Source organism: Mytilus trossulus, chromosome 7, assembly GCF_036588685.1.
Source record: "Mytilus trossulus isolate FHL-02 chromosome 7, PNRI_Mtr1.1.1.hap1, whole genome shotgun sequence".
Taxonomy (NCBI): Eukaryota; Metazoa; Mollusca; class Bivalvia; order Mytilida; family Mytilidae; genus Mytilus; species Mytilus trossulus.
In genome coordinates, this window is record NC_086379.1 from 60,893,571 (window position 1) to 60,917,690 (window position 24,120).

Sequence of the window (24,120 nt, forward strand, 5' to 3'; positions counted from 1 at the left end):
GACCAAGTGTTGTTACTTTGTAGCCGATCCATCATCCAAGATGGCCACCAGCAGAATACTTAGTTTAACATAGGACCCTATGGGAAATGCATACAAATGACTTCTTTTAGAGAACCACTGAATGGAATAAAACCAAACATAGCATGAATGTTCCTTATGAGGTGCTGACCAAGTGTTGTTACTTTGTAGCTGATCCATTATCCAAGATGGCCGCCTGCGGGGGACTTAGTTTAACATAGGACCCTATGGGAAATGCATACAAATGACTGATTTTAGAGAACCACTGAATGGAATGAAACCAAACATGGCATGAATGTTCCTTATGAGGTGCTGACCAAGTGTTGTTACTTTGTAGCTGATCCATCATCCAAGATTGCCACCAGCAGGGGACTTAGTCTAAAATAGCACCCTATGGGAAATGCATACAAATGACTTCTTTTAGAGAACCACTGAATGGAATAAAACCAATCATGGCATGAATGTTCCTTATGAGGTGCTGACCAAGTGTTGTTACTTTGTAGCCGATCCGTCATCCAAGATGGCTGCCAGTGGGGGGCTTTTGAATGAAATTAAACATAGCTTGAATGTTCCTTTACTTATGAGGTTGTGTTGTCACTTTTAGCAAGCCTCAGTGTGCAGGATTTTCTCACTATGTTAACCCATTGGTGGCCTTCGGCTGTTTTCTGCTCTTTGGTCGGGTTGTTGTCTCTTTCAACACAATCTCCCATTTCATTTCAATTCATTTTTTTATTTTTTATTTGTTGAAATAAAATAATTTGATGAAATAAACAGAAAATTAGATAAATTAATGGTAAAAGTTATGATTATACAGCAAAATTAATGATAACACTCTTATGAATTTCAGGAGAAGGTTTTGGTAGAAGCGAAGGAATTGTTGTGATGTGTTTACAAAAAAAAGCCAAAGCAAAAAGAGTTTACTGCACAGTTATTCACTCAAAATCAGCAACATTTACTACTGAAAATAACAGTGAGTATAATGGTAAAAAATTTACCAGTTTAAAATGCTACATGCAGAGGTATAAACACTAAGCACAACGACAACTTGTATATGGAAATTCCCTCAGAACATTTGGCTGAAAGATTTTATGCTTGGTTGGATTGCTTGTCATCATGTGCAGTTGACTATCCTATACCTTGTTTTTGACTTGACAATATTTTTTTGGAAGTTATGTTCTTCATTTTAGGTTTTCTGAATAAAAATCTGAAATATTTATATTCTCTTAGTCTGACTATCATTCAATCTGTTGGTGTGTCTTGATAAAATGGATTTTGAATTAAAACATTAAATTGTTAGATTTTCCCTTACATGATTTAGATAAAACTTTCGCAGAGTGAAGACAAAGGGAATGGGTCGAGTCAAAAGGTTGACGTTCACAGTGCCTGATAGGAAAAATAATAACTTTCCTTAAATAAATTATTTCTGGATTTATAAAACAGATTCTGTTAGGTTGTCAATGAGGATTTCTCATCTGTTATGATCATGTGGAACAAATGGCAGCAATGGTTTCTGAATGTGCAACAGTTTCTTTTTTTTTCTTTTTTGAACTTTTAACTCCTTAGCATACTTGTCAAAACCTATTGTTTATTTTACTGTACATTTATATTTTATGTTTTCCTATTTATTTTATTTAAGATTTTAACTTTCCCAACTTTGAAGAAGAAAGACAGTTTTTACAAGAGACCTACAGAGAAGCTCGTTTAGATGCCTCACACATTTCTTACATGGAGATAGGCAGTAGTTGTACAAAGATGTCAGACACAATAGAATTGAATGCTATTTCTGATGTTATCTGTAAAAATAAAAGTAAACCATTACTTATTGGGTCAGTTAAGTCAAATATAGGTCACACTGAAGCTACCTCAGGACTGGCTGCCGTTTCAAAAATTATAATAGCCATGGAAGATGGTATTATTCCACCAAATCTTCATTTCAATTGGCCAAATATTCAGAATGAACAGATTAAAGTTGTCAGTGAAAGAACAAGGCTTAATGGTGAATATTGTGCTGTGAACTCATTTGGACTTGGGGGTGTGAACGTTCATACAATACTGAAATCATATGACAAAGACAAAAAATATCATTTTGCTAATGAAAAGAAAAGACTTTGCATTTACTCTGCAAGAACAAAGCAAGGTTTAGAGTCAATATTTTATCTGATGAAGTCGCATCATAAAGATTCTTACTTACATTATCTGTTAAATGAAACCAGTGGCCCTTGGAATAAACAGTTGCCATACAGAGGTTATGTTGTCTTGAATGGAAAGAATCATATGCAGGAAATTCAAGTAAGTAAAAAGATCTATGAAAAACTAGATCAAGATGCCATAGTGTTTATTTTCAAAAACTATAGCCTAAAAGTCTGGGATGATTTTGAAAAAGTGTTTTATAATTTTTTTCTTTGAACTGTCTTTAGGAAAATAATAGTACAAACATAAACAAAGTGCAATCAACATAACATGGTCCAGATAGTCTGTCTTGGTACAGGCACGAAATGGAATTGTGTCAACATATGCAGAAATTTTGATGAAAAGTATTTTCTTTCTACTTGCACATGACATGGATTTAGATGGGTCTTTAAAAATTATGATTTTGAATTGAAATGAACTGCATGAATGTTTTATAATGTAGTTAATGATTTATGATTTACAGAAAATAGAAATAGAGAGCCAACGTCCATTATGGTTCATTTTCTCTGGCATGGGGACACAATGGCCTAAGATGGGCAGACAGATGATGCAGATAAACATGTTCAGAACTTCCATAATGAAATGTGACCGTGCCCTCAGACCACATGGTATCAGCTTATATGATATGATAATGGAAGGAGATGTCAATGTATTTGATTCAGTCACTAATTCTTTTATAGCAATTGCTGCTATACAGGTTAGTGTTCACACTTTAGGCCACAACAATTTGATTCCTTGTTCGACGGACCCTCCCGCACCTATTTTTTTCAAATCAGATTTTTTTTATTTTTTTAGCTCACCTGGCCCACAGGGCCAAGTGAGCTTTTCTCATCACTTGGCGTCCGTCGTCGTCGTCCTGCGTTAACTTTTACAAAAATCTTCTCCTCTGAAACTACTAGGCCAAATTTAATCAAACTTGGCCACAATCATCATTGGGGTATCTAGTTTAAAAATTGTGTCCGGTGACCCAGCCAACTAACCAAGATGGCCGCCATGGCTATAAATAGAACATAGGGGTAAAATGCAGTTTTTGGCTTATAACTCAAAAACCAAAGCATTTAGGGCAAATCTGACATGGGGTAATATTGTTAATCAGGTTAAGATCTATCTGCTCTGAAATTTTCAGATGAATCTGACATTCCGTTGTTTGGTTGCTGCCCCTGAATTGGTAATTTTAAGGAAATTTTGTTGTTTTTGGTTATTATCTTGAATATTATTTTAGATAGAGATAAACTGTAAAAAGCAATAATGTTCAGCAAAGTAAGATCTACAAATAAGTCAACATGACCAAAATGATCAGTTGACCACTTTAGGAGTTATTGCCCTTTATAGTCAATTTTTAACCATTTTTCATAAATCTTAGTAATCTTTTAGAAAAATCTTCTCCTCTGAAACTGCTTGGCCAAATTATTTGAAACTTGGCCACAATCATCATTGGGGTATCTAGTTTAAAAATTGTGTCCGGTGACCCCGCCAACTAACCAAGATGACCGCCATGGCTATAAATAGAGCATAGGGGTAAAATGCAGTTTTTGGCTTATAACTCAAAAACCAAAGCATTTAGAGCAAATCTGACGTTGGTTAAAATTGTTAATCAGGTGAAGATCTATCTGCCCTGAAATTTGCAGATGAATTGGACAATCTGTTTTTGGGTTGCAGCCCCTGAATTGGTAATTTTAAGGAAATTTTGCTGTTTTTGGTTATTATATTGAATATTATTATAGATATAGGTAAACTGTAAACAGCAATAATGTTCAGCAAGGTCAGATTTACAAATAAGTCAACATGACCAAAATGGTCAGTTGACCTCTTTAGGAGTTATTGCCCTTTAAAGTCAATTTTTAACCATTTTTCGTAAATTTTCTATTTCTTTTACTTAAATCTTCTTCTCTGAAACTGCTGTGCCAAATTGATCCAAACTTGGCCACAATCATCTTTGGGGTTTCTTGTTTAAAAAATGTGTCCGGTGACCTGGCCATCAAACCAAGATGGCCGCCACGGCTAAAAATAGAACATAGGGGTAAAATGCAGTTTTTTAAGGACATTTTGCTGTTTTTGGTTATTATATTGAATATTATTATAGATATAGGTAAACTATAAACAGCAATAATTTTCAGCAAAGTAAGATCTACAAATATGTCAACATGAACGAAATGGTCAATTGACCCCTGTAGGAGTTATTGACCTTTGTAGTCAATTTTCAATCTGCTTCCTTTGTTTAATATTCACATAGACCAAGGTGAGCGACACAGGCTCTTTAGAGCCTCTAGTTTATATTCCCGCTTCCCGCATCCAGAAATGTAATCATGTCCATTTCCCACACCGTTGTTTTTATAAATATTATAAAAAGATATCAACATTTGTTTTAAAATCACAGTCTAACCTGTATATAACGAATTTAAACATAAAATCACCCCATCACAAGTTGTAAATATTTGTGAGAATATTTGTTTCAGCATGAAACCTATTTATCCAAAGAGGGAGTGCTCCGATATAAATTTATAACAGCGCGGAAATACCTGTAAAGAACAAACGATCGGTTTCTTTCCCCCTTACTTATATTCCCTATCTAAACATGTTCGCTGTTAGAATAAAGTAATAAGAAGTTCAAGAACTTCTGAATGATTTGCCTTCAACTGCAATTATATTGTATGCTGGCTAAACAAAACTATCTGTAGCATGTTTATGCACCTGTCCTGATTGATTCAGGGGCCTGTCGTTCAGCAGTAATCGTTTGTTGATGTTGTTCATAATTTGGTATTTTCCTGTATGGATATATATATAAATTAGACCGTTGGTTTTCCTGTTCGAATTGTGTACACTAATAAGTTTGGGGTCCTTTATAGCTTGCTGTTTGGTCTGTATCAAAGCTCTGTGTAAAAGGCCGTATTTTGACCTGTGTTTGTTAAATCAGGTTGAGAACAACCCAGATAAGGGGTCATTTTATTGATGTAGAAAAGAAAATATAAATACCAAGGATTTGTATAGTTCTTCTATACAAAATGTAAATGTGTTAACATGGTTAAAGTCCAGGAATATTACAAAATTCTTGGACATGTTTCGACCATTTAATACCAGATGGATAAATAGTTCTTTGAGAAAATATGAGCTCTTTCATACATACAAATATATTATTACTTATATTGATCACTCATGAAATATGTAAAAGGGATATTTATAACATTAAGGGGTTGCCCCCAAACTGATTATGACTTGAATGGAGAATTGTCTCATTGTCAGTCACACACACATAGAGCAGATTTAACTATTTCTTGGTGAGCAGGGAAAAAATACATCAGAAATTAAAGAAATGTCAACGTACAAGTGATAAATCAAGTTTTAATATGGTCAAAATTTACTTTTTAATGTTTACAAAAACAAAACAAAATTGCTTGCCTTTACTTTTCAAGCTTCGCCTCAAAAATTTGCAAATTAAATATTTTTTTATTAAAATTTTCAAATCGCTCGCTCGCCCCATATTTTGGAGTGGAGAAAGGAAATATGAGGAGGTAAACTGATAAACATTTGTCTTTGCTTTACATTTTTTATATGATTTTTTGCTGCAACATCAAGTGATATCTTTTTGATATCATGATTGATTCACATACATAATGTATATTATAGATAGCGAATTGTCACAGTGCATCTTGTTTTAGGTAGCATTAGTTGATATGTTGTTTAGTATGAACATTAAACCTGATGGTGTTGTTGGACACTCAGTTGGAGAGCTGGGCTGTGGATATGCTGATGGATGTCAGACAGCAGAAGAGACAGTCCTGGCAGCTTACTGGAGAGGTTATTGTATCGCTGAGGCTAATCTACCACCAGGGGGCATGGCAGCTGTGGGTAGGTCTCCATTAGTGGAGTAGTAGATAAAAATGTCATATTACTTAGGTTTAAAGGTCAAGTTTCAGTAAATGGGTCATATTTTTTTGCCAAATTTTGAATGTTACATTGTTAGAATTGAAAAATAATAGTGCATTTATCTCATTGATCACTTTTGGTGTAGACTTGTGATGATATACCATTTTAATTTGACCTTTAGGTAAAATGATTAATGTTTTGCAAGTAAAATTTAGATGTTTTACCATAATACTATGTTTTGCATACCATTATGATAAACCAATGAATTTGACCCCTAAGATAAGATTTTTGTTATGATTCCTATTATTTTGGGGTAATATAAATACAATTGATAGGTACTAAGACATTATATAAATAACACATAGCTGAGAGGGTGATAGAGCAGATCGGTACCCCGAGAAAACATTGTCAACCGCAGCGAAGCCAAGGTTGACAATGCCTTTTCGAGGGGTTCCAATCTGCTCTATCACCCTCTCAGCTATGTGTTATTTAATTTATTATACTGAATGTCCTGTCATTATTGGCTTTTACAGATTACTTTTATTTTAAAATATTTTGTATGAAGTCACGTTCATAACAACGTTACGGTCATTAGAAAAGAAAAAAAAGTCAAGCAAGATGTTTTATTTTATTTATTTTAACAGTCGATAATAAAACCTGAGCTGAAAACGTAGAACTTAAGCATTGTATGTAATTCCTTGATGTAAATTCAATTCATTGTTCTATGAATTATCGATTTCTGATTGGTCTAGACGAGAGGGTAACATTAAAAAAAATTGTCACCTGCTCAGCCATGTGATAGAGTAAATTGACACCCTCGTCTTAGCCAATCAAAATATGGCATTTTAACGTGAAGTATAATAAATAAAAATAACAGTCGGCAATTTTATTTTCAAGGTCAAAGCAAATTTACTTTAAAATGTAGCAGGTTTACTGTGGAAAAAAATATTTTGAAATGGCTAGTGTATAAGAGCTCTGACTGACCAAAAAACGAGTTGCTAATTTTCCTGTGAAAATTTAATTAAGAACACTTTCCATTACAGGTATGACATGGGAAGAAGCCAAAAAGAAGTGTCCAGAAGGTGTAATACCTGCTTGTCATAATGCTAAAGGGACAGTTACAATATCTGGTCCACTAGAAAAAGTTTCAAAGTTTGTAAAGGAACTAAAGGAGCAACAGATTTTTGCCAAAGAAGTCAACAGTGCTGGAGTGGCTTTTCATTCTGGTATTATGCAGAAAGTAGCACCAAGGTTAAAAGAGGAAATGTCAAAGGTAAGTCTGGGCTCAAATATCTTGGAATGAAAAACATTATATCATATGCATCAGTTTGGTTATAGAAAAAGTGCCAGCTTACACTAACATGTTATATGTGAACATACTTTTATGACTTGGACGACTTTTACCATTGATTTGAAGTTATAAACCTGGAGTCCATGATATTGGAAAAAGTATTGAAGGTACACAGAAAAGTTTAAATCTGTTGTGATGTGTAATTATAGTTATACTGTTGTAATAATTGATGAAGTAAGGTTCTAATTAGGTCCCCAGCTGTTTTAGAAGATGCTGTCCGACTGCACATTCCTGTATATGATCTAAGATAGAAACAAACTAGACCAATTCTTTTCTTATAAAAATATGAAAATGTGGTATGATTGCCAACTTTCCACCAGAGACCAAATGATGAAGAAGCTTAGCAACTATAGGACACCATACACTCTTCATCAATGAGCTAAACCCAGACCACCATGGCAAGCTATGCTGTGCATCCATCTGTCCCTTACTAATTTAGAAATTTAAGTATAAGGAAGTTTGTGGTCACATCAAATTGAAACTAATCATTATGAAGTGAACTTTAAAAAAGGTTTGCCAAATTAGTATTCTACTCAGATTTCATATTTCTGTCAGTCTGAAAGAGGAATTCTATGGATACATATTCTTTCTAAAAGTTTATCACCTATTCACAGAATATATCTTTTAGAGATTCTGACATTCATAAATTTAGAATAGAATTTTAGAACATATTTAAAAAAGAGTTATGAACTTTTTGTGCAGGTTTTAAAACCAAAACCAAGAACAAGCAAATGGATCAGCTCATCAATCCCAGAAGCAAGATGGAACACTGACCTGGCTAAAATGGCATCAGCAGATTATCTTGTAAACAACTTAGTCAGTCCAGTGCTTTTTCAGGAAGCTTTAAAACATATTCCATCAAACGCTATGGTTATAGAGATTGCACCACATGGTCTGTTACAGGCTGTTTTAAAGAGATCATTAGATTCTACTTGTTCAATGACAAGTCTAATGAAGAGGGAACATCCATGTAATCCTGACTTCTTCTTCTCAAATTTGGGAAAGTAAGTTTTTAAATGAAGGATTATCAGTACAAACAAATTATATGTGATAAATACATTAAATAAGTCTTTTGGTTGAATATATTGTTTTGTTTGTTCGCAGTAATAAATGTCACGTGGCAAATATTACCTTCATGTCAAGATGAGAATATGAGATATGATTATGAACCCTACTTTGTACTAGACTAACATGCAGAGCTGGATTTTTAATGTTTAAGTTCTAAAAGTAACAGTTAACATGAAGTCATATCAACCTACGACACACATTATTCTGACTACCAGCTGAATAGTGTTTGCTCTTAATATTTGAAAAATAGCACATACCAATCAAGGAGTCTGGTTTGATTGAACACATTACCTCACTTTTATATAATTAGTACGATTAACTTCCTAAATATTTTTGAATTATTGCTAATTGCAATAATTGTCGTTTACAGATGTTACATTCAGGGAGTAGATTTCAATCCACTTGGAATTTTCCCTCCAATTGAACATCCTGTGCCAAGGGGAACACCAATGATAGCTCCTGCTGTCAAATGGGATCATACAAAGTCTTGGTACGTTCCAGAAAATGACCAGTTCCTCAGTGGAAGTTCAGACAGACAGGCCGAGTCAAGGTTTGAAATTGATGCCTCAAAAAATACAAAAGATAAATTTTTAGTTGGTCACAAGATTGATGGGCGAGTCCTGTTCCCTGCTGCTGGTTACATTGTCCTAGCATGGAGGGCATTGGCAAAATTTCATGGGAAAATCTTCAACCGCTTGCCAGTCATATTAGAAAATATTAAAATACACAGAGCTACATTGATACCCTCTAAAGGTTTGTTGAATATAATACATTGTGAAAGTTTTAAATCCTGCAAGTGCAGCAACTGAAAAAAGTCTGAAATTTGCATATATCAGTCGAGGCAATTGTATAAATATCCTTGTACTTAATTTTATAATAATACACTCTGCAGAGATTTGACGATTCTTTTTGGATTAAAAGCCATGTAAGGCTTTGTGTTTGTATTGTCTGGTTGAACAGATAAAAGATGTCAATGATATTTGTTATGTAGTTTACACAATATAAGTATTGCAATTTTACTTTCATATTGTATATACTGGTTTGTGTATTGCCATAGCATGTTATTTATGCTTTCGCAAATAAAATATTCATTCATTCATTCATTCAACATTTACATCTACTATAAAAAACAAATACACACATGAAATATCTCGGACTGTATTCAGTTAAATGTAGTTTTAGAATGCTTATATACTGTTGTTTATGTGGGGTTTGTTTACAATTATCAGGTAGTTTGAACTTTGAAGTCAACTTGATACCAGATTTAAGAGAGTTTGAGATTTGTGAAGGAGATGGACTGGTTGCCAGTGGAACAATCTATTCTCCTTCTGAACCTATATGTAGTTACAGCAGGGATGGAGTTCTGCCTCCCACAAGCCCTCGTAAAAAGAAAGAGAAAGAAATGCTGCCTTCAGACATCTACAAAGAATTGAGGTTGCGAGGTTATGAATATGAAGGAGATTTTAGAGGCATTTTCAAAGCTGTAAACAGGGGTAACAAATATATACTGAGTGCCAATGAAAACGCAACACTTTTGTTTTTCAAAAAAAAATTATAATTTTTATTTTATTTATATCAGAACTTTGTACACATGGTTTAAAATGACTTTTAAGACAATTGACGACAACTTTACGGTTGAGTGATTTTTGGAACTAATGTGAAGTAAGGGTTATTTTGAACGGACATAAACCGAGTTCACCGCTTTTCAACATACACACCATTTTCATGATTTTTGTCGAGCCTGCGACTTTTGTCGCAGAAAGCTCGACATAGGGATAGTGATCCGGCGGCAGTGTTAGCTCACTTCTTAAAAGCTTTATATTTTAGAAGGTGGGGGACCTGGATGCTTCATACCTTGTATGTATATGGATGCCTCATGTTACGAAGTTTCCGTCAGTCACATGTCCAACGTCCTTGACCTCATCTTCATGGTTTAGTGACTACTTGAAAAAAAAGTTAAGATTTTTTGTTATGTTAAATTCTCTCTTATTATAAGTAATTGGATAACTATATTTGGTAGGTGCGTACCTTGCAAGGTCCTCTTGCCTGTCAGACAGTTTTCACTTGACCTCGACCTCATTTCATGGATCAGTGAACAAGGTTAAGTTTTGGTGGTCAAGTCCATATCTGAGATACTATAAGCAATAGGTCTAGTTTATTCGGTGTATGGAAGCACTGTAAGGTGTACATGTCCAACTGTCATGGTTCAGTGGTTATAGTTAAGTTTTTGTGTTTTGGTCTGTTTTTCTTATACTGTATGCAATAGGTCTTCTATATTTTGTGTATGGAATGGTTGTAAGGTGTACAAGTCTATCTGACAGGTGTCATATGACCTTGACCTCATTTTCATGGTTCAGTGGTCAAAGTTAAGTTTTTGAGTTTTGGCTTTTTTTTCTAATACTATATACAATAGGTCAACTATATTTGGTGTATAGAAATATTTCATGATCTACATGTCAGTCACACAGGTTTTATTTGACCTTGACCTCATTTTTTATGGTTCATTGCTCAGTGTTAAGCTTTTGTGTTTTGATCTGTTTTCTTAAAGTATAAGCAATAAGTCAATTTTATTTGTTGTAATGAAGAATTGTTAGCTGTACATGCCTACCTGGCATAGTTCATCTGACCTTGACCTCATTTTCATGGTTCAAAGGTCAATGTTTAGTTTTCTTGGTTTATGTTAAGTTTATGTGACAGTTGTAATAAACCTTTATTATTAGGACTATCAACATAATATCAATGATTATTAAAGAAGGCGAGACATTTCAGTGTGTGCACTCTTGTGTCATTTAAAGCTTGGCTAATGTTATGAATTTTCCCGCCTTTATTGTAAGGAAACTGCAATAAACATTTGAGGAAATGCCAGGACTTTCTGACAACCAGCGACATGCAGTTTGGGCTTGATCCAATGAAGCCTTTCACTGCATACAATTACAAGAAGACTGAAGTTGTAGCCTCTACAATAACCGAAATCATCCACAAATTAAACCAAAATGGATCTTTAAATGATTAGTGACATCCCGGGGTCCAAAAAGCAAAAAACGCTTAGCCAGACCGATACATTTGGTCTTAAACATATTCGATATTGACCTTGATGGGTGTACAAAGGTCACAAGAGTTCAATGGTGGTCACGGTAGATCCTTTGGAGCAATTTCAGTAAAGCACCATTTGCGCAGAAATTGTTTAAGAACACCAAAGTCTTTCCTTAGTGACATCTAAACGGCCATAAGGCGTAAAAATCTAATTCTATAGACCAAAAATCATTCATTGTGTACCAAAAAACGTCAGTGGCGGTAACATAGACATTTGGCACCCATCTTGGCCAAAAGTCATGTGTTTCGTCCGTTTTTGGTCCGATCGAAAAAAAATTGCATCAGATTGGACATGGTTTAGACGATGAAAAACACCACCAATATCATAAAGTCAGCTTGAGTTTGATATGCGGGACAAGTGGAACAACATTCCTTGAGATCACATTAAACGTCCGGGATGGTTAATTTCACGGCGCTGTCAAGATTGCGCTGCACAACGGGGTTGTAACATGTTTTGTTAGGACTGTGAGTTGATGATTCAACATTGGATGTTTCGTTTACCTATAGCGTCTGAAAGATGACAATGAAACATTTTTGTTTAATATCGATCTATTGTTAGAATTGGTAATTTTCAAGAGCAATTCATTTTGAAAGATTATCATTTCTAATATATTTTTTTTTTTGAAAAACCAAGTGTTGCGTTTTCATTGGCACTCAGTATAGTTACATTAGATGTTCTCTAACAAATGATTGGAGGCAGATTGTGTGTATACATTAGATGTTCTCTAACAAATGATTGGAGGCAGATTGTGTGTATGATCAGTCTTTTTTTTTATCTATAAAAATGAATTGTTTTTTTGAATCATGAATGTTTCCATCTCTACATTTAAACTAATTGAGGTATCAAAGTTAAGTTTTAAAAAAATAATCTATTCCCGAAAATTTTATTTATTTGGCACTCTGCAATAGCTAAAGTTAACCGAGTAGAACTTGAAATTAAAGATATTATGAACATTCAACATTGCAATTTACTTTATCAGCAGTTGAATTCCTTGTATGATATAAATTTGATTCTGTTTCTAGGAAATGTCGGAGATTTATTGTGGAATAATAATTGGATAACCTTCCTTGACACTATGATGCAAATGAACCTGTTGACTAGACCAGGATCTGACCTCATCCTGCCCACTGGAATCAAGTCACTAAAAATAGATCCAGAAACCCATGTGTCTTCTATGAAGGGGAATGATCCACTGAGTAAGTAAATACAAGGGGGAAAAAAGTAAAATAACATTACAATAAAACCTATAAGTGCAAGAATACAAACATTTTACCATAGCAAACTGAGGTGAAGTACAGAGCCAGGTCAAATGAATATCGCGCAAAAACAGACTTAACAGTAAAAGTAATATTCACAAGATGATCAACAACGTCAGAAATATATTGTCAATTTCATCTTTGATAATTATATTTCGACCTTATTGATTTTCTTTCAAGATTTGTGTATTAAAGGTAAAGAAAAGAATGAAGTTGTTTAAATATCTTTATGCCTCATTTATCAGAATTATGTTTTCCGTTCTGTACATTAGTCCATCTGTTCGTTCTTTCATCCGATTAGAAATCAGTATAATGATTAAACACAATCATCCTTTAGTACATACAATTTTATATGTCTTCAAATAGACTGTCCTAATAAAGGCAAATTAAAAGGTACGTTCAAACTGATCAGTTGAAAAAAATGTATCATTGATTATTTTTTTTTAGCTATTCCAGTTTATCTTGACAAGTACTCTGATACAACCACAGCTGGGAGTGTAGAAATGTATGGACTTCAGCTGACATCAGCACCAAGGAAGCAAAACCAACAAACAGTAACACTTGAAGAAAGTGTGTTCATACCATACATGGAAGTAGGAGGAAAAGACCTGTCTCCAGAAGATCTGAAGGAATACTGTTCAAAGTGTTCTTCCATTGCAGCTAATGGTATTCTGAGAATGATGGGTATGGAGGGATTGGACTTTCCAAATTTTAACATGCTGAAGCAAGTCTCTAAATCCCTAAAACCTGTTCGATTCATTGAAAATGTGGAAAGGTTTTGGAAAATACCAAACAATGAGTTATTTATAGTCCTGAATAAACTTTTCAGTATGTCAGCAGATAACTTTGTACAAAATATCAAGAGAGTGCTGGAAGCATACAAGTCAGGGCTTGTAAAAGATAGACTTCTGTCAAACCTTATAAAATCAAGGTCACTGAAACCATGCCTTGACCTTGTAATTGAAAATAGTACAGTGAGCACCATGAAAGTACTGGAGTTGGAATCACCAGCAGATAGTATTACAAAATTAGTTTTCGAACATTTGAATAGCCAACCCATGACTTACATTGATTACACAAAAGTTACTTTGAAAGAATCTGACAATAAGACATTAGGTATAAGACAGATATTATGGGATGTCAATGAAATTCCTCCAGAAAACTTGAGTGGAATCAGACTGGTCATTGCTCACAACTTTTTACATAGACAAAGCAATGTTCAGAAATCCTTAAAGAATATTAACAAAGTGTTAGATGATGATGGGTTTTTACTGGTACATGAAATAACACATAATACCCACTTGCACTTGGCTGTCATGGGTCTGTTGACAGAACTTCCAGTGACTGCAGAGACCAGATCTATTGCCTGTTATTGTAATGAAGAAAAATGGTTGGAGATGTTCGAGAAGGAAAACTTTCAAGTTGTATCTCAAAAATCAGATGGCTTGCTGAATACAATCTTTCTTCTTCGTAAGAAACCACCAAATGTACTGAAATCTCAAACTGTATTGAATGTAGACCTAGACATCACAAAATCTGTAGAAGACTTGAAAAAGAAGTTACTTGAGGTTGTTGAAAAGCCTAAGGGAGATAACTTGTGGTTATTGACCAAGGACAATAATAATGGCATTGTTGGTATGGTTAACTGCTTGAGAAAAGAACCTGGAGGGGAAAGAATAAGGTATATTACAATATATTACAATAACTATGATGGACAGTCTGAAATATAATGACTGAGCAAAGAAATACATAAACACAATGCATACTGGATAAAGAGTGATTTTAGAAAATGAATTTGTCCAGACAATGATATTGTTTGCTTTTTTCAAAACTACCTCTACCCTTTTTTATTGGGAAAGTATGGGTCTTTTTCATCAAATTGGGAAATTTAAAATTAACCATGAATTTGACTAAAACTTCAATTTACAGAGGCATTTTCAAGAGTCAAACCCTGCTTTAAAATAAGACGTCATTTTGTCAGCGATGATACATAAATAGACCCTCAAATCTGCAAATATAGTCATTTTAGGCATGAAAAATGTTAAAATGAGTGTTTTTCAGTTTGCATTCATGCACAATTTCTACTGAGACAGCACTGTTTGGAAAAAATATGTCTTTTTGGGAATAATTTTAAGCCATTTTTTTTCAAATTGGGATTCTTTTCCAGGGGAAAAAGCCTTTATTCTCCACTAATTTAAGGCAAACAATATCCCTGCCAGATAACATTACTATGGTATTTACTTTCACACTGAATATTAAGTCTTGCATACCTTTACCATTAGAGCAAAAAATGAAACACAAAAACTATTAACCATATTACATTTTAAAAATATGTTAGTTATCATTATAACATTTTCAATAACTTGGTTTTTAGGTGTATTTTGAATACATCAGATTCAGATAGACCTCTGTCAGAGGAATTAGTCAAACATGATATGGTTATGAATGTTTTGCGTGATGGATCTTGGGGCTCATTCAGACATCTGCCTATATCACCTGGTAAAAATCTGTTGATGCTCTATTAACATGCACAAGAAATTTCTGTTTTTCAACACTTTAATATAAATTGGATGTAAAGAACTGTTATCAAACTTGTATAAAAATTATTAGACCCTTCATTTAAAGTTTTTAGAGCATGCTCAGTTGGGCGTTTCAGAGTTTTAAGTTAGTTTTAAACATGTGTTCCTGTAACAGTTGAAGTCCTTTTAACAACTGTAAATTCAGAAATTATTGCCAAAAAAATGTGACAGGGTTATCATCACAATAATTAATCAATAAATAATCGCATTTAAGTGTAAAATGACAAAATCTCAATAATTTCTGAATTTACAGTATTTTTGTTTCAACACATACTCCCTTTGTGGACAAGCATGCATTTTAGCACAAAAGGTTGTGGTATTTATTTTACTACAAGTTTCATAATTTGGTTTTGATTGCATATTTTAGCCATGAGAATGTTGGAAGAAATAGTGATACTGATTGATTGTTTCCTGTACTTGTTGAATACAAGTTACCATGAGAGCTTTTCTCAAATTGCTTTTTAGCAAGAACTCTTTGAGGCCATATTCTTCTAAAATAAGAAGGATAACCAAGATAATTATACTTTTAATAAATAATGAAGTAGTGTGTGTGGGGTTTGTCTTTCTGAGAACAAGATTTATGTAGACAAATAAAGTACTTATTTCTAGTGAATTCAGAAATGAAGTGCAAAATAAATTAAAAGGAAATGAGAAAGTGGCTATTAGATTTTCTGGTTTCTTCTGATGACAAACAGTGTTAGCATTGATAGTGATTATTTCTTGTAATGAAAATATGAAGGATAGTCAGTATATCTAATAGTTTATTTGTTAGTTTTAACTTCTCAGTGTTAATTTTAGGACAGATACTAGAAAAGAAGTCACATGGGTTCATAGATATAGCTAGAAAAGGAGATTTGTCCAGTCTATATTGGAGGGATCAGATAAAACAAGTGTGTTCACAAAAGTCTGATGTTGTCTGTAAGATGCACTATGTGTCACTTGGTATCAAGGATTTGATGTTTGCCATGGGCAGAATTCCTGCTGACCAGAAATTTCATCTAGGGACAGAGTTTTCAGGAGTAACAGACAAGGGAAGGAGAGTAATGGGAGTCATTGATGAACAGGTATAGTTATAATTTTTGTGCCAATGAACAAAGATAGTAGCAACCCGCTGGCATAATTACTTTAAACTAGCTTACACAATGCACAGCTTGAAGTTGGCTTTTACTACTGGAATTGTCAATAGTTAATCTTGTACTTTTTGAATGTGTGCACGTTAATCAGATCAGATGATTGATGCTCCCTTTTGATATTTCAAGTGATATAATATTATAAATTGATCACCTTTTTTTACAATTTCTGATGTGAACATTGATAAGTTATTGACAGGCGTATCATGAGCTCATCATACTTATTGTGCTGCTGTTTATAGTCCTTTTTCGCACTGTAGGTTCATCACTTTAATATTTGTTTTTTATAAGGTTTACATAGGTGGACTAGGCCATGTATATTAATAAAGATTGTGTATGTTTGCAATTTGTGCCATTTCTTCTTTTTTTCCATACCAAGATTACTGACCATATGTTATTTTTCATTTCATTGCCAGGCATTGGCCACAGATGCAATTGTTAGTAAGGAATGTCTTTTTGATGTTCCTGAAGAATGGTCTCTAAGTGAAGCAGCCACAGTACCATCAGCATTTGGCTTGGCCTATTATGCTCTGACCATGAAGGGAGACATTAGTAAGGGATCAAGCATCCTGATAGCCAATGCCTCCTCATCACTAGGACAAGCTGCTGTTTCTATAACTGCCTTTATGGGATGCCAGATATTTGCTTTAGTTAGTACTTTAGAATGTCAGCATTACATGAAGTTGAGATACCCATCATTACAGAACATTCACATTATAGACAAGAGTGAGCAGTTTGAAGGAGAAATTCTAAGGCAAACTAAAGGAAAAGGTATTGTGATTGTCTTATATTAAACGGAACCAATTGTTATCTCATGCCAAATCATGATTTGTTCAAATAGCTATAGTTTTTAACTTCTCTAGTTTATTCTTTTCAACTGGTATGGTATGATGCATCATATAACTGAAATAAATACATATTTTTTTGTATTTGGGTTTGTTTGGAAGTTTGCAAACTATTTAAGTCAGTCTGGAAATCAGAAAAAAAATGATAACCCATCAAGTTCTGAAATCAATGATGATCAATAATTTAAGAGACATTTCAATATAGAAAATTGCTTTGTAGGTGCTCTCATGTGTACAGTTGTTGCCAGATTGTTGTCAAATTTTAATTACAGGTTAATAATATGCAATATATCAGACAAGTTCTAAAATCAGGGCTGATCAATTTAAAAAAAAAAGCCTTGCCCATCAACAATTTTTAAAAGAATTATGTCCCTTGGCAATATTAATTGTATGGAAAATTGTGTTGATATAGCTATCAAACCTTCATTCCTCAAGAATTTTCATAAAAAAATATGGGGCAGGAGAGGAGGTCACTGTGATTGATATCTCATGTGTCTAATGTACAAATAGGGCATCTTTTTTATTTGTTGATTACCAATGCTTAGTTTCTTGTCTTTATAGGAGTAGATACAGTATTTACTTCAACATCAGGGAATTTACACCAACTGGTTTTAAGTGCTTTAAAAGATGGAGGAAAATACCTAGATTTGAGTTCTGATTTTAATAATAGTTTAATAGGTAAGCTAGTTTCCTCTTGTTTATTATAATCATGTAAATTTGCATTCCGATGAATAAAAAGAGATGTGGGGTTTGAGAAAAAATTAAATGACTTACTTCAATGTTTTCTTTCTACGACATGTTTATCCAGTGCAGGGAAAGTGCAGTCTGTTGTCTCAGAACTCTTGTCAATATCTTCAAGTGTTTTAGTTGAACTATGTGAAAGAAGGTAAAAATATGTCATGCTGCCTAAAACTATCTTGAAAAACCTCTACACCATATACTTTTCAGAAATATCAATACAAAAAATACAAATATTAAAATTCAAGATTTATATTTCCTGATTTCAGACAAGGACATTTTACATGAGAATATAACTTACTATCACATCAGGACAGATCATTTTATGCCAGAGGAATTAACAGGTATAAAGGATCTGATTGGTCAAGGCATAAAGGACAAAGTAGTACATCCTCTGGACTTTAGTTATTATAAATATACAGAGATCCAAAAAGCATTTCAACAGATACAGGACCCAAATAATCTAAAATCTGTACTTATACAGGTAAGATATCTTTACTTTAGTTATTATAAACATACAGAGATCCAGAAAGCATTTCAACAGATACAGGACCCAAATAATCTCAAGTCTGTACTTATACAGGTAAGATATCTTTACTTTAGTTATTATAAACATACAGAGATCCAAAAAGCATTTCAACAGATACAGGACCCAAATAATCTAAAATCTGTACTTATACAGGTGAGACATCTTTGAAATAGTTTTCTCTATTAAATCAGCAAACACTTGTAAACTACTGTTAAACAGTGAAATTGAAATACATCAACTCTTATCAAACTCAACTATACAAAATCTAGAAGCTCATTGTGTACTATATTTTTTTGTTGGAAATGTTTTAGCACGTCTGGCGTATAAAATTATAATCCTGGTACTTTTGATAACTATTAGCAAAACTGTTATCATTAAAGGAGGCTTGTGGGTATTAAAATTTCAGCAAAAATTTAAACATTTTATTTTTTATAACAAATTTTATTTAATACACTATTAGTTACGTTATAATATGGTACAAATTTAACCCCATAAAATCATTTTTTTTTGGCTCCAGATGACTTTTAAAATGTTTATATCCTTGAAAAAGCTCCAAATTATCTCCCTTTAGTGCAAATTATTCAATTTTTCTGCATTTAAATTGAAATAACTTTTACAACTCATGGAACTCACTGATCATGCAAGGGCTGTTTAGCCAGTCAAGGTCGTTAAAAACTTCCGTTTGTTGTCAACTCTGATGGGTGACCAATATTTTTTTTTTTTTTTTTCAAATAAGCTGTAGTTAAAGTAAATAATTACATTGAGTTCCCAGTTAAATAAAAACCGATAATTTCACATGTGAAATAAACGTGGTTATTTCACTCTCTGACGTCATACAACAATAGGCGTTGTCAAGACATCGATAATGTCGGATCAAAACAAATGGTAAATGCGTAGGAAAAATATATAAATCCTTACATTTTCTACATTAATTTCATAAAAAAAGCCATTTGACAATGTAACAAAAAGTATAACTAATCGCCGTATTTGAATATCAAAAATAAGACAACTTGTGAACGAACCCAGCTTTGGATTAAACTCATGCTGCACACTCGTTTAATCCATGCGTTGTTCGGTCACATGTTGTCGTATTTTTTTATATTCAAATACGGCGATTAGTTATACTATAAATATTGTAAAATTTATTAGTGATTTCTGTAATTTATTTCTTTTTGAAATTTCGGTTAATTTCTATTTCTCTTATTAGTTTAACAAAAAAAAAGTACCTGAAAGGGAAACTCTGCAAAAAAATGAAAAATTCATATTTTGTTCTTTAGTCATAAAAAAAGACATATTCAGCAATAAAAAAACTTATATTTTCTATTTACAGTTAAAATAATAATGAATGTAAACCAAGAGTTTAAATGCCTTGCTTTCCAACTTTGTTTGGTTGTTTGCTCATGCATTGTAATTAAGATTGACACCAAAATTCAATGGAGGGGTGAAGTAACAGTTTGTTTACTATATAAAAAAGAGTTAATTGGACAATGGATATTATATTGGAAACAATTTTGATATTTATTGACCAATCAAATCTTTGTGTATAGTAAACTGACTGTTAAAGTCTGAGCAAACAACCAAATAAGTATGGCAGGCAAGGCATTAAAACTCTTGGTTTGCATGCTGTATTATTTTAGCTGTAAAATTCACTATCGGTTCTAGACATATAGCCATCTTGTTGTCATGTTGGATTTAAAAAGTCCCGTGATATCTATAAACCACAAAGTACAATAGGAATAGAGAATTTAGAGAACACATGTTAATTACTCCCATCATCAATTGCGGATTACCGTAGACGGTTATTCTGTTTTAACATGACTTATCAAGCGTATGGTTGTTCTCTGCAACCAGGTTATGACAAAAGTCTACCTTGTTTTCCCCATCCCACAAAAAAAAGAAAGAATGGTTGTACAACCTTAAACTAACAGCAAATAGTTGCATTCATAGCAAGCAAGTTGGTGTGTGAAGACCATTTTGCAGACAAAATAACCAAAGACATCTAGAAAGCATAAAGCGTTCTTTAAAAAAAGACAGATGTCTTTTCTGCATGTCCTGTTCTTAACCATCCTGAGTCTAATAAACATATTTTGGAAGACAGTTACTTTATTTATCCACAAAATTATTTGAAAATGAACTGATGATTTCAATTTTAGATAAGAGAGGACAACTCAGAAGACATTAAGATATTAACAGAACCCAAACTTTGTTCACCAGACAAGTCCTACATCTTGGTCGGAGGTCTCGGTGGATTTGGTCTAGAATTAGCTGAGTGGCTTGTAAATGAAGGAGCCACAAAACTGGTTCTGACATCAAGGTCTGGTATAACAACAGGGTACCAGGAAAGAAAACTCAGGCTTCTAAGAGAAAGGAACATCAATTTAATGGTGTCGTCTAGAAATGTAACGACAGAGGAAGGATGTAGGAAACTGATGGAGGAGACTCAGAAAGTAGGACCTGTAGGAGGAGTCTTCAATTTAGCTATGGTAAAAAATGTTTATAGTTGACAACAATTTGATACTTCATACAGTTTCTTACGACACAATTTGATACTTCATACAGTTTCTTACGACACAATTTGATACTTCATACAGTTTCTTACGACACAATTTGATACTTCATACAGTTTCTTATGACATACTGGTTCATTTACAAAATGAAAGTAACACTTTATTGATAAGATGTACTAAAAGCTCTTTCTAGATTGACCTTCCCCTGGAAAGCTAAAATCTGAGGATTTGAAACCCAATGAAGTATTCATACTATATGGGCTGAATATCTATGACATGAATAAAATAAGAAATGTGGTATCAGTTTATGAGACTAAAACCCAACAACAACAATAACAAAAAGACTATAGACAGCAACATACTGTTTTAACAATAGAAAGGTATCTATGTTCAGCTCTTAATTATCCAGTCTATAAAAATGTTTTAAAATATTTATTCTTTTTTATCTACAAACTGAGTCTAGAAGGTTTTGTCTTAAACATTTTACTATTTTCTTTATTTTTAAATGCATGGAATCTCTATAAATTATTATTGTTTTAAACTTGACACGTAAATGCAATGTAATTTTCATCTCATTTGCAGGTATTAGAAGATGGCTTGTTTGAGAACCAGACACCAGAAAACTTTAAGAAAGTTTGTGAACCTAAAGTAAATGGTACAATGAATTTAGATAAAGTGACAAGGGATAGCTGTAAAGACAGTCTGGACTGGTTTGTGGTTTTCTCCTCCATTACATCTGGACGTGGAAATGTTGGTCAGACTAATTATGGATATGCTAATTCAGCAATGGAAAGACTTTGTGAACAGAGAAAGAAAGATGGTCTCACAGGTCTTGTATTCTTTTAATTTTTACTGATATGATCTATCATTTGTTTTTTTCTTGCAGCAAATATCCTGTTATTTCTTATTTTAACCAGGAAAGTTGTATTAACCCTTTCGCCGACAAGTCCCGGTTTACCGGGATTCATGCTTCAGACAGCTGACGATGAGTCCCGTTTTACCGGGATCGGAATACTTCTTTTATATTTCCCACTCAAACAGTGCAAGCATGAGTTATCTTTCTTTGATGAAAAACCCGGATGAAAGTGTAAACATGGCGCTTCCTTTTTTTGAAAACCGTGTCAAAATCAGTGGAAATTTACGGAATTTACGAGAATTTGAAATGAGGGAACAGTTCTTTTGAAAGAATATGGAAGAATTGAAGCTAAACTAATATACTTTTTAACATAAAATGTCGTTTTATGTACAAAACACTTGGAATGTACATCGATCAGTGTGAGGAATTTGTGCAGCCTCATAAAAATTTTCAAAAGTTTGCCTTTTTGGGTTAAAAAATTACTATTTGGGGTGAAAGAGCCGAATTTTGAGAATTTGATCTAGATAATGCCGAAAATTCGTAAATTTGAATATTTTATGAAGAAAAAATTTGTCAAAACATGAACCAAACTGTGAACATCATGGTGTTAGTGAATGAAATAAATACACAAATAATTATAAACAAGTTTTTATTGACATTTATTTTGAAGATCTCCCACTTGAGTAATAGTAGCCAGGGAAGCCATCGTCTCAGAGTAGCTTCTGTCTGGGCAGCAATCGGTGAAAGGGTTAAGATAGATATTTTGCCCTTTTATAAACTAAGAAATATATACTATTTTACAGAAAATTTCAATAAATTGTAGAAGACCCAAAGTTCACAGTGTTCAACTTGAAAATGAAAGGAATGTCTGTACACTTATTGAAATTGATTTTAATTTTGTTCCCTTTGGAAAACCAATAGATTTTCTTGGTGAACTTGCATCTTTACCTCTGTTTTAGCCTGAGCCCAATAAATAACATATTGCAAGTCAGTATGGTCTTTTAATCATGAAGGATCTTAGTAGGTTTACTTAAAAGTTAATTGAATGAAAATAGACTCTTCCTTTATTTCAGGATTAGCCATACAGTGGGGAGCTATAGGTGATGTAGGAGTTGTTATAGATAAAATGGGAGGTAATGATACAACAGTAGGAGGGACATTACCACAGAGAATGTCCTCTTGTCTGAGTACTCTGAGGAAACTTATGACCCACTCATATGCAGTGGCATCTAGCTTTGTACTGGCAGAAAAGACTATAGAGACAGGGCAAGATAAACAGGAGAGGAAATTAACACCATTAGATGCTGTTATGAAAGTGATTGGTAAGATTTAAGTAAACCTGAGAATTATTTTCTTCTTTCAAAGTTGGATTTTACATCAATTATAATAAGAATTTCAAACATTGCTTTTCATAAAAATATGATTAAGGATAATGGGTCACATCAGGAACATATATATTAACGGTACTTGACACTACCTAATTATCGCCGATTTCCTTGTCGTGAAGTTAATAATAAATGACACGATACGGAAACGGACATGGTATAAATTCGTATTCGCTATTATGGTCGATAATTAACGGCTCTACATTTCCTATTCGAAACAGCTCAAAAACTATTGGTTTGGAAACTTGTTTTTCTTCATTCATTGAAATAGGAATATAATGAATCACTATTATAAATATACAATATAATAAAAAAGAGAAATATTGGATTAAAAACGGCAAATTATTGTTATAATCGTCTTCTCTTTTCAAAATTAAATAAATAAAAAGTTTTTGGACACGTTTTTTTTTAATGATAAAAACAAACCTCTACTAGAAAATCCTTTTATCTTGAGAAAATATAGGAATATAATGAATCACTATTATAAATATACAATATAATAAAAAAGAGAAATATTGGATTAAAAACGGCAAATTATTGTTATAATTGTCTTCTCTTTTCAAAATTAAATAAATAAAAAGTTTTTGGACAAGTTTGTTTTTTTATAAATAAAAACAAACCTCTTCTAGAAAATCGTTTTATCTTGAGAAAATAACTTTTTTGTTCTTAAATGCTTTATTTTAGTTTCCATATTAAAATAGAAAGCCTTG

The 24,120-nt window shown here is 33.1% G+C and overlaps 1 protein-coding gene across 1 annotated transcript in view; it reads left to right on the plus strand.

Annotated features, from left to right (window-relative positions):
* LOC134726570 (fatty acid synthase-like) overlaps positions 1-24,120 on the plus strand; it is a 54,357-nt gene that overhangs the window by 13,776 nt on the left and 16,461 nt on the right. Inside the window, exons 6-23 of the mRNA XM_063590977.1 lie at positions 866-988; positions 1,655-2,307; positions 2,672-2,905; positions 5,865-6,054; positions 7,116-7,345; positions 8,126-8,427; positions 8,862-9,244; positions 9,721-9,984; positions 12,608-12,781; positions 13,289-14,522; positions 15,216-15,340; positions 16,219-16,484; positions 16,967-17,321; positions 17,957-18,073; positions 18,403-18,815; positions 20,816-21,145; positions 21,752-21,998; positions 23,099-23,347. Coding sequence (XP_063447047.1) covers positions 866-988; positions 1,655-2,307; positions 2,672-2,905; positions 5,865-6,054; positions 7,116-7,345; positions 8,126-8,427; positions 8,862-9,244; positions 9,721-9,984; positions 12,608-12,781; positions 13,289-14,522; positions 15,216-15,340; positions 16,219-16,484; positions 16,967-17,321; positions 17,957-18,073; positions 18,403-18,815; positions 20,816-21,145; positions 21,752-21,998; positions 23,099-23,347 — 5,889 coding nt within the window. The remainder of the gene's footprint in view (positions 1-865; positions 989-1,654; positions 2,308-2,671; positions 2,906-5,864; positions 6,055-7,115; positions 7,346-8,125; positions 8,428-8,861; positions 9,245-9,720; positions 9,985-12,607; positions 12,782-13,288; positions 14,523-15,215; positions 15,341-16,218; positions 16,485-16,966; positions 17,322-17,956; positions 18,074-18,402; positions 18,816-20,815; positions 21,146-21,751; positions 21,999-23,098; positions 23,348-24,120) is intronic.